Below are 10,456 nucleotides of genomic sequence, written 5' to 3'. Positions count from 1 at the left end.
GGCGCGGTGGCTCACGCCTGTAATCCTAGCACTTTGGGAGGCCAAGGCGGGCAGATCACGAGGTCAGGAGATTGAGACCATCCTGGCTAACACAGTGAAACCTCGTCTCTACTAAAAATACAAAAAATTAGCCGGGCGTGGTGGCACATGCCCATAATCCCAGCTACTTGGGAGGTTGAGGCAGGAGAATCACTTGAACCCAGGAGGCAGAGATTGCAGTGAGCCGAGATCATGCCATTGCACTCCAGCCAGGGTGACGGAGCAAGACTCTGTCTCAAAAAAAAAAAAAATTGTAGAGATGGGGTCTCATTATGTTGCCCAGGTTAGTCTCGGACTCCTAGGCTTGAGCAGTCTTCCTGCCTCCGCCTCCCAAAGTGCTACCACGCCCAGCTTTTTGAGACAGGTTCTCACTGTTGCCCAGGTTGGAGTGCAGTGGCACAGTCAGCTCACTGCAGCCTCTACCTCTTAGGCTCCAGCCATCCTCCTGCCACAGCCTCCCAAGTAGCTGGGACTACAAAAGCACACCACCATGGCCAGCTAAATTTTAATATTTTTTGTAGAGACAGAGTCTTGCTATATTGCCCAGACTGGTCTCAAACTGCTAGCCTCAAGTGATCCTCTAGTCTCAGCCTCCCAAAGTGTTGGAATTACAGGCATGAGCCACCACACCTGTCCTTCCCTGTGCTTTAATGCTGATCCAGAGGTAAGTTTCAAGGAAGGGCCTCAGAGATCACCTCTTCAGCCTGCATATTCAGGAAGAGTCTAGAATTGAAAAGTAGAAGGCCACTTCTGTCCTTTGAAATGTATAAGAACTGGCCGGGCGCAGTGGCTCAAGCCTGTAATCCCAGCACTTTGGGAGGCCGAGACGGGCGGATCACGAGGTCAGGAGTTCGAGACCATCCTGGCTAACACGGTGAAACCCCGTCTCTACTAAAAAAAAAAAAAAACTGGCAGCGCGGCGAGGTGGCTGGCGCCTGTAGTCCCAGCTACTCGGGAGGTTGAGGCAGGAGAATGGCGTGAACCCGGGAGGCGGAGCTTGCAGTGAGCTGAGATCCGGCCACTGCACTCCAGCCTGGGCGACAGAGCCAGACTCCTTCTAAAAAAAAAAAAAAGAAAAAGAAATGTATAAGAACTTTACCCAGGAGGCTCAAATTGGCATGAGAGATGCAACAGGCTTTATTGTTGCAGCAACACTAACATACATGCCCCATTCCCTGCTGAGGCCTGTCCCCACCTCACCCCTTGGTCGTCGATGATGTGGAACATTGGGGTGAGGGGCAAAATCCCTAAGCAGAGCTGGAGGGAGGCAAGTGGGACTGGTGAGGGTTGGGATCACCTGGGACCAGGGGTCCAACAGTCAGGATACCCAACTCCATCCACACAGGGGCATGGAACACTTGGGTTTTGAGTTCAAGATTTGGCAATGTCTTGACCTGGGTTGGAAGGTAGGGTGGGGTCTGGAAAAGCTTTGGTCCAGGATTCAAGATTTGAGAGTGCTTTGCCTCAGGCCCCAGTTTGGGACTGAGCATGGAGAAGGGTGGATGGGAGTGTCTCTGGGTTCACAATTTGAAATTGGCCATGGATGCTCTGGCCTGAAGCCCCGGTGTTGGGGCTGGATGTAGGTGGCTCTTGGTTCTAGGTTCAGGGCTGGGGAAGACTCTTGTCCCTAGGTTATGGAGGCTGGGTGTGAGGGATATCTTAGTTTGGGGCTGGCGTGGGGGTAGGGTGGTCATAGATGTCCTGTTTTGTTTGGGCAGGGGGCTCTAGGCTCCTGTTTTAAGTGCTGGGAAAGGGCTCTGGGTCCCAATTATGGGCTGGGGGTGGGGTGGTATTCTCCAGGTCCTGAGTACAGATCCCAGGGGCCTAGGATCCAGCCTCCTGCTCTTGTCCCAGCGCCTCTAGTAGCAGGCCCATTGGCGTCCGCTTGAGACCAATGCTCTCGATCTTGTTGTCAATCTTGTTCTTAAGGTTGCGCAAGCGCAACGAGGCGTGCACCAGGATCACTGTGGGCGGCACCGAGAGGGGTGGTCAGTGGAACAGACCTCAGCCTGCAGCCAACCGGGGCCCACCGAAGGGAATTGGCGCTCAGGCAGGCCAATCGAGTGGTGAGCGGCCAGGACGCCTCAGATACTGAAAGCGTGGCCAAGTAATTGGCTTGGCAACGTGGGCATGGCCGTGGAAGGCGCCCGGTAACGGGGACGTGGCCAGTGGAAGGCACTTAACATCAGGAGTGAGATGGGAAAGGCGATAATAAAAGGGGTGTTCCCAGAAGGGGGAACGAAGTCCGGGAAGGCGCTTTTAGCGGGGGCGTGGTCAGGCCCTCGGGTTTCCCAGCCCCCTCTCAACCCGGGGACCGGGGCAGGGCTGGCCTGGTGCCTTAAGCATGTTCTGGCCGCTTTCCTGGCTATCTTGGGGTAGTGGAGACTCACGAAGCACCGGCCCGGCGATGCTGAGCAGGAAGATACAAGCGCCGCCCACGACCCAGAGAACCAGGAGGCCGACGGCAAGCACTGCGGCCAGGCAGGCAGCAGGGTGGCTGCGGCGGCAGCGGCGCACAGCTGCGCGGGTCTCAGCTGCCCACACCAGCACGCCGAGGGCCACCGCCACTACCAGCGCGCTCAGAAGCGTGTGCAGCGGACGCACGTACCTGCGGGTACAAGGGAACTAAGCTAGCTGGCCGGGCGGAGAGACGGCCTCCGGGACCACCACCCACCCTGGGCCCCAAGAGCCAGGGTCTCCCGTCTCCGGACACTCCAGCTCGGCACATCCTCCCACCAGCCCTGTCTCCAGCAGGCCCATCTGCCAGGGCTCCCGACTCACCCCCGGAGACCCCTCCTTTCCTCCCTGTCAATTCCACTGCCCTGTCTTCCTCAAGTCCCCGCTTCAGGCCCTCCCATCCAGCTAGAGAAGACCCCCCACACCCCCGAGCTCCCAACACTTCGCTGGACTTTCCTTCCGACTCTACCCCCACAGGGCCCCTCATCAGCCTGCCTGCAAGCTTCCCCTTTAACCCCAGCCCCTGCAAATCCCTCTTCCAGGCCTTCTGTCTCCACACATTACCCTCTCCCCAGGCCTAGGGTCCTTATAGGAGCCCCCTCCAGGCTTCCTCCCCTCCCAATGCCCCCTCCAGGTTCCCATTTCCCTATAGATTCCTCCCTCCATCATTGCTAGAACCTCTTCCAGGTTGTCAGCCCCACTCTGAACTTCTAGCACTGCTCAAGTCCCTCCTCCAGATTCTCCATCCCTCTCTGGTCTCACGCTTTCCAACCATGGATCGTCCTCCTGGGCCCAAGTTCCCCAACAGGTACCTGCCCCTGGCGCCTTCCAATCATAGCCAGGCTCCCCTCCAAGACCGGATCCCCAATAAATACATCTTCCAAACCCTCCAATTTTACCGTCTATTTCCCGGTCTCTGCCCTAAGTACTCCAGGATCGGCCTCAATCTGGCCCCATCGTTCACATTACCCCCCCCCCAGCACGCCCCTCAAGTACTCTCAGTCCCCCTTTCGGGCCCTCCTTTTTTTCCGGTTCACCTTCCAGCCCACTTTCCCCTTCAGTCCCACACTTGTCTCCATCTTCCCCAGATCTTCCCTCTAGACCCCCATCCCCCGCAGGCCCTCCTCATCAGCCAGGCTCTATCTCCCTGAGGCCCTCCTTATAACAGGCTCCACCTCCTTCAAGGTCTCCCTTCCACGCCCCTCAGGCCGTCCATCTCTACTGACTTCGCCCTTCTCGGCCTTGCATCCCCACTCAGGTTCCCTGTCCTGGTCCTCAAAGACCTGTGGGTCTACCCCCCACGCTCTGCAGACGTCCCCGGCCAACCGGCGCCTCCCTCCCTCACCCGGCAAGAGCGAGGCCGATGCCGAAGCAGAGAAGGTAGTTGGTTTGGTAGTAGAGGAGGTTGTTGATGACGCGGTGGCACCATCGCTGCGGGTCGCATGGATCCGGAGCCGCCAGACGCGCCGACCCCAGAACAAAGTCGTCCAGGGCGCGTAGCGGTGGCAGCCGTACCTCCGACATCCTGCCGGTTAATGTGGCTGGACCAGCCAGGAGGGGGCCGGACTACAACAACCGTTACGCCCCTCGCCACCGCGGGGCACACCGGGAAATGGAGTCTGGGCTGGGCAGCTATTTTCCTAATCTCCTAGGTGGATTGCGCAGGGGCGGCGATGCACGTGACCGGAAAAGCAACTAACACGCCGCTCAGAAAAGCAGCAAAGGCTGCCGGGAAATCAAGCCTTGGCCACGGAGCTAGAAGCTCCCAACCCTTAAAAGTGCTATCCACCCCCGCGCGGGGCGCCGCAGGGGCTGCTCCGGGTGGTGCCAGCGGCTCAAGCACAAAGTAGCCAGACAGATAAGAAAGAAGGGACTGTCACAAGGATGAGTTGGATTCCACCTCCTTCCTGTCAGCGTCCAAAAGGGTCACATTTCTCCAGGAAACTCCATGCCCCGCTCCTGAGGTCAAGCCGTAAATGCCATTAAGGGTCTTTTATTTGTATTCATCACATTGGAAATCATCTCTTCCTAGGAAGCTTTTAAAAAATCCCCAGGTTGGATTAGGGCACTCCCTCTGGGTCCCTGGCAATTTCCTCCAAGTTAGGGATCCCAAGGGGTCGCTGCCTTCCTGGGTCTCTGGCCTAGCCCTTGGGGCACACAGTCATCAAGAAGTGCTGGGGGGAAGTGAGCTCTTTATTTAGACATAGCTCTGCTGAGTGGAAAGTGGGCACCGGCCCCATTAATGCTTGCTGGCTGGTGGCTTCCAAGCACGCCCCACTGCCAAGGCTCAGCTCTGCAATCTGCCACTGCAGGTCCCTAGCACAGCCCCCAGGGTCCTTAAAAGTCATCATCATCACAGATGTCAAGGTACACGTCGAAAGCCTCTCTGTTGCAGTTTCCATCAGGAGTGAAGACATATTTGTGGAAGGTCCCATCTACGCAGATGGCTGGGGGAGGGGGAGTGGTAAAAGGTCAGAGGCTGCCACAGACACAGGTTCCAATCCTCTCAGGCATCTCAGGACCTAGGGTCTGCCTCCAGGCCTTTGCCCAGTGCTGTCTCCCTTACTGAAGATGAAGCTGAGCCTCACATGGCCCTAAAATTCTTTCAGGTCCAACCTGCAGGCCTCTGCCCCATGCAGTACCCCCAACCAAGGGGCTGTTCCCACTCACCAATGACAGAGTTGACGTTCTTGGAAGTATTGCGACCGAAGGCGCAGATGCAAGCTGACTCAGCAGGCACAGTGAAGCTCGCCAGGCTCCACTGAGAGTCCACGTACTGCCCAATCATAGGCCCCACCTTGCCCACGCGAGCCAGCCTGCAGGCAGCACTGGCTAAGCCCAGGTATGGTAAACGGGCAGGGGGACAGGGAGGGACACGGTAGGGTGGGGAGGGGGTACTCACGCGGAGCGGCGGTTGAGGCGGGTATCCTTGAGAGCAAAGATATGGACGGTGCCCTTATCACTGGAAGCGCAGAGGAAGGACGAGTCGTGACTGAAGTTAATGCTGGAAGACAGATCAGCAGTGATGCCCACATGTCATGTGGTATGGGGTCACCAGCCCACCATGCATACCCTGTGCTCACCAGTAGAGGGTGGCAGGGTCAGTGCCTCGGCGCAGCTCCACCAGTTTCTCCTTGGATTGTGTGTCAAAGAGGCGAATAAGGGTACCCTTCTGGGAGGCTGAGGCCACTACAGTGCCTGGCTGGTTTAGAGACACACAGGCTATGTCACTCTGATGTGCATTGATGGTGAATGGAGCAGACGAGGTGCCAGGCTTTGTGCTCGCCAGGTCCTGGGGTAGGAGGGAGGAGTCTGAGGTTGGGGTGGTATGGAGGGAAGGGGCCAACAGTCCACAAGGAAAGCCAGTCCACCAACCTTCCCACCCTTGTCCACTGGACGGCTCACCACAAGTTGCAGACTCCCACACTTGTGTCCCGGGAACACTAACAGTTGCTTCTCCAGGCTGGGGCAGAGGTCACAGAGCCCTAGGGTGTGAATATGAGGGTGGGTGGGTGGCTGAAGAGGAGGCAGCATCTCAGAATGGACAGAGCTGGATGAGGACCAGACTTCAACCCTCCATGATAAGCTTAACCCAAAGAACCCTGAGGGACCTCACCTCAGCTGCACGCCCTGCCAGCTAGGCAGATTCCATTCCTTGCTCTGCAGCTGTGGAATCTAGTAAGCTGCTATAACAGCCCCAGGAGGCTCAGGGATCCCTGACACACCCACCCATGTCCTCATGAGGTGTTTCTGCTCTGCCACTGGGGCACCCAGGGGTGAGGCAGGGCCGCAGGTGGGGAGAACTGGCTGAGGGCTGGAAAGATGGAGAGGCTGTGAGTGTGAGCATCTTCCTGCCTCTTTCCCCATTTCTCTGTGTGTGTGTGCCCCTTCCTTCCTTTCCTCATCTCTGCCCCTCTGTCCCATCCACTGTTTCATGTCCTTACACCTGTGTATCTGAGCCCTCTCACCCTTGGGGTTGTCCCGGGTATCAAACTCAAACAGCTTTCGGGGATTGTCAGGGAAGGAGTACACATAGATGCGGTTCTTCAGCACGATCACGATCCTGTGGGTATCACACAACACAGGATGGCCGTGAGGGGGTGGCGGGATGCCCAGGGAGGACTATCCCTCTCACTTGCTGTGGGGACCTCCTACCTCCCACCCCCGTCCTCCTCAGGCTCACTTGTCATGGCGCATGCGCACAGAAAGCACTGGCTTGGTGAAGGTGAACTCCAGCACCAGCTTCTCCTTGGAGTCCTTGCCCTCCCGGGCATCGTCCCAGATCAGCACTGCTGGGCAGGTGGGTGGGTTGTCGGGGCCAAGGTTTAGGGTAAGGGGCAGCCCTGGTGACACAGGATCCACCCCTGCTTCCCAGGGACCTCAACCTACTTACTTAGCCTTTCAATAAACACCCAGTGAGATCCTCGCACAGTATGAGCACTTGTGAACATGATCCCTGAGAGGAGTGTTCTAGACTGTTACACTCATCTACAGATGAGGAAACTGAGGTTCAAAGTGGTTGAGTGCTGGCCAAGGACCTCAAAGCCCATCAGCAGCCAAACAGGGACTCACACTCAGGCCTGTAACTTCCCCTGGGTAACTATTTCTGCCTCCAGGGTCCTAGTCCATGCACCCTGGAGATTTCCGTGAGGAATCCTAGGGCTCTGTGACTCACCTAGGGTGACTCCTGCCCTGTCCAGATGGGATCAGCAAGAAAAATCCTTAAAGCAAGATGGCACTTGAGGCTCAAGCCAAGTGGGTATTGGGAAGACGGCTCCAAGATTTTAAAACCTATTGCTTGTGTGACCTTGGATGAGTCACTTAACTGCACTGGGCCTCAGTTTCCTCATCGGTAAAAATGGGGATAATGATCCTTCCTACCCCACAGAGTTACTGTGAGGATTAAATGAGTTAATATACGTAAAGTGCTTAGGGCAGTCCCAGGCTCACAGTAAGTGCTCTAGGGCATGGCACACAGGAGGCACTCAATCAGCATTTTTAAAATGAAAACAAAGCACCAAGCTTCTCAAGCTATAAGATCCATGACTTCCAAGCTGTAGGCCTCCTCACTGTGTGACTCTGAAGTACTCTGACATCTTCATCTGCCAGTACCTTGGGGTGCCTGTGGGAGGCCAGGAATCCGAGAAATCTGGGCCAAAGGGCAGGATGAGGGCACTTACCTGAGATCTCTGAGAACTTAGGGCTACTACCACCGCCCACCAAGGCCAGAAGGTTGGAGCGGTGCAGCATCTCCACCAAGCCCATGCTGCCCACTTGCTCGTGGTCTGGACAGGGACCAGGGTGTCAGTGGAGGTAGGAACCAATGCCCAGCCCAGGTCTTCTGCCCATTGCCCCTCCCCTGCCAACAGCTCACCCAGATGCCCCTTCTCCATCAAGGGCTCCACGTTGTAGATGCGCACACCTGTCTCCATGGCGCAACAAAAGCAGCCTGGGGGATGGAAGGAATCCAGACTGCCTTAAAGAATGCCCAGGTAGGAAGCTGGGGGCCCATGGCCCACTTCTGACCCCTCTTTCCTTTGCTCCCTCCCACAAGGGTACAGGCCCAAGCCTCTCTCACTTTGGTCTTGGTTGAAACGCAGGCTGGTCACTCCTCGAAGTGGCTGTTGAGTCATGGTCCAGGATTGTTCCCCTGGATACAAATGGGATAAAGATGAGAAGAGTCCTGGAGTCTCCCCTCCAAGTTCTGCCTCACCTGATTTCCTCCTCCTCCCACTCTGCTAACTACTGACTCTGGAGCGACTGCAAAAAAGATAAAAACAGGCTGGGTGTGGTGGCTCATGCCTGTATCCCAGCACTTTGGGAGGCCGAGGCAGGTGGATCACCTGAGGTCAGGAGTTTGAGATCAGCCTGGCCAACATGGTGAAATCCTGTCTCTAGTAAAAATAAAAAATTAGCCAGGTGTAGGGCACACCTATAGTCCCAGCTACTCAGGAGGCTGAGGCAGGAGAATCACTTGAAACCAGGAGGCAGAGGTTGCAGTGAACCGAAATCGAGTTATTGCATTCCAGCCTGGGTGACAGAGCAAGACTCCGTCTCGGGGGAGAAAAAAAAAGATAAAAACAGAGAGAGTCTCAGGGTCTCTGCTCTAAGCTCCCAAGATCCCAAACAGCATGGCCAGGAACCCTCCCTCTTTCAGGTTTGGCAAGCTCCAGGCCCACACTGACGTGAACTCCACACCTCCTTTTTACATGCTGGCCCTCACTGACTTGTCAGGAAGTAATGTGATAGGGGGTGCCCCCGTGATATCTTCCCCACCCCCAAACAATCTTGATCCCAATGCCAGACATGGCCTGGAACCACTCCCAACCCATTTCTCATCTTCACACCCGACCTAGTACCGGACTCTGTCAATAAATAGACAAAAGTGGGCTAGGAGATCCACTTGTACCTCCCTGACTTGGCCCTGAGACTGCTATGCTTGGTCTGCCATCCCCAGGAACTCCTCTGCTCCCACCCTTCTGACTCTGCCCCAACCTATTCGACCACCCCAGAGTCCTCTCACACCTTTCCCCCTCACCAGCTTCCCCAAACCCCTTCAGGATGCTTACCTTGGGATGACCCCTTCTCATGCCTTGGTAAGTACCCATCAGGGCCAGCCTAGACACTTCCCTAGATTGGCTTATGCCCTGGGGACTCTACCCTAGGATTCCCCCTAGCACTTTACATTTTCCACCCCGGGACATCTCCTTCCTTGTGTTCTGCTGTCCTTGACTACAACATAACCTGGCCTGGACCCAACCCCAGGAACCCCACCCATCCTCCTAAGATTCCCTTCTAGACCCCTATCCAAGACCCTGCCTCAGGGCACCCTTACCCTCTAAGACGCTTGTCCAAAACAAATCACCCAAAACTCCTACCTAGGAGAACCTCAACCCCTAAGATGCCTGCGCAGTCCCCTACTAAGATTACTGCCACAGAGTCCCCAACTTCCCTTCAAACCCTCAACTCCCCAAGACCTCTGGCCAGACAGACTCCCTCCCCATCCTCCAAGAGCCCAAATCTTCCTTTCTTTCAGTTACACCCTCCACTGGAATGCCTCATGCTCTTTCTTTGGACAGCTCTGCCTTAGAGTTATTCTCTGGACAGCTCCAACTTTCAAGACCCCTTTTTTGCACCTCCATTCCAAACACCCGCAACACCCCAAACTGTGTCCGGGATGCCTCGCCCCTCTCCCAAGACCAGCCGCATGCTCCTTCCAATGCCAGCACCCACTCAAGACCTCTGCCTTAGACCCCTACTCGAAAGACTCCCAGCCTCCCCCAGACCCTAACCAACCCTGGGATCGTGCTCCAGCTTCCTGCCGCCTTCACCGGCCTGACCTCCGCGTGTCCCTGACCCGGGCCCCAGCTGTCGGTGCCGCCCGCGGCCCGGTTTTCTGACCTCCCGGGCCTTGGAGCCCGGCTCGGGTGTTTACATCGGGCCCTACTTCCGGGGGAGGGAGCCTGTCGCAGGAAATGACTCACCCCAGCTGGAAAAAGGCGGCCACCGCCTTCCTCGCCCAGTTCCCGGGTCTTCGGAGCATCGCGAGTGACAGCGGGGTCCTCCGGGGAGGGCATGGGGAGCGGAGGAAGGTCGGCTGCGGGACCGGAGGCGAAGGGTGTTCCTCAAGGCCGAGACAGTCTGAGGGAACCGGGAAGGGTGGGGAGAGAGAGCGTGCTTTGCCCCCAGCACGGCGAAACCGGCCGAGCCCTCAGTCCCTCGGTCACCCACGATGGGGGAGTAAACCTTCCCTGCGAACAAGATGTGGACCTGGACCTCCGCGGCGACCGAGACTACCCGCCCCCGTTCGCAGCACACAGTCCTCCCAGGCTTCCAAAGGGGCGGTGCCGGGGGCTACAGGCGGCGGCGGACCTGGAGACCTCGAAAGTGGTGAAACCTTGGCTCCGGGAAGCCAAGGAACAGATGTCGCTTTCTTTCTCCCCACCCCCTGCCCCCGCCC

General features: G+C 56.9%; 2 protein-coding genes across 4 annotated transcripts in view; both read right to left on the bottom strand.

Moving 5' to 3' along the window:
• Positions 1-1,152: 1,152 nt before the first annotated feature.
• PRAF2 (PRA1 domain family, member 2) lies at positions 1,153-4,078 on the bottom strand. Its single transcript, XM_011946676.1, has 3 exons — positions 3,842-4,078; positions 2,430-2,647; positions 1,153-2,003 (listed from the first exon to the last, which is right to left on the bottom strand). The coding sequence occupies exons 1-3, from the start codon at positions 4,018-4,020 to the stop codon at positions 1,864-1,866; spliced, it is 537 nt and encodes a 178-aa protein (XP_011802066.1). The 5' UTR covers positions 4,021-4,078; the 3' UTR covers positions 1,153-1,863.
• Positions 4,079-4,473: 395 nt separating this feature from the next.
• Positions 4,474-10,456, bottom strand: part of WDR45 (WD repeat domain 45) — a 43,176-nt gene continuing 37,193 nt past the window's right edge. The window contains exons 1-11 of one of the 3 annotated variants that reach the window (XM_011946675.1): positions 9,793-9,957; positions 8,075-8,146; positions 7,871-7,945; positions 7,677-7,781; positions 6,680-6,785; positions 6,465-6,559; positions 5,902-5,981; positions 5,580-5,788; positions 5,399-5,500; positions 5,167-5,312; positions 4,474-4,943 (exon numbers count right to left, since the gene is read on the bottom strand). In XM_011946675.1, the coding sequence (XP_011802065.1) occupies positions 4,834-4,943; positions 5,167-5,312; positions 5,399-5,500; positions 5,580-5,788; positions 5,902-5,981; positions 6,465-6,559; positions 6,680-6,785; positions 7,677-7,781; positions 7,871-7,945; positions 8,075-8,129 (1,083 nt within the window). In that variant the 5' untranslated portion in view covers positions 8,130-8,146; positions 9,793-9,957 and the 3' untranslated portion in view covers positions 4,474-4,833. Of the gene's footprint in view, positions 4,944-5,166; positions 5,313-5,398; positions 5,501-5,579; positions 5,789-5,901; positions 5,982-6,464; positions 6,560-6,679; positions 6,789-7,676; positions 7,782-7,870; positions 7,946-8,074; positions 8,147-9,792; positions 9,958-10,456 lie in introns of those variants that run through there. The other 2 variants (XM_011946673.1, XM_011946674.1) reach the window with 2 other exon arrangements.

Source organism: Colobus angolensis, unplaced genomic scaffold (genome assembly GCF_000951035.1).
Source record: "Colobus angolensis palliatus isolate OR3802 unplaced genomic scaffold, Cang.pa_1.0 Scaffold252, whole genome shotgun sequence".
Lineage (NCBI taxonomy): Eukaryota > Metazoa > Chordata > Mammalia > Primates > Cercopithecidae > Colobus > Colobus angolensis.
The sequence above is the reverse complement of the archived record's forward strand: the minus strand, read 5'-3'. Positions and strand labels throughout refer to the sequence as shown.

Excerpts from the sequence above, each read along its gene's own strand:
- PRAF2 (XM_011946676.1), bottom strand. The coding sequence starts at position 4,020 with ATGTCGGAGGTACGGCTGCCACCGCTACGCGCCCTGGACGACTTTGTT. Across the intron at positions 2,648-3,841 it reads ATCGGCCTCGCTCTTGCCGG|GTACGTGCGTCCGCTGCACA; the intron begins GTGAGGGAGGGA and ends TTGTACCCGCAG. Across the intron at positions 2,004-2,429 it reads CATCGCCGGGCCGGTGCTTC|TGATCCTGGTGCACGCCTCG; the intron begins GTGAGTCTCCAC and ends TGCCGCCCACAG.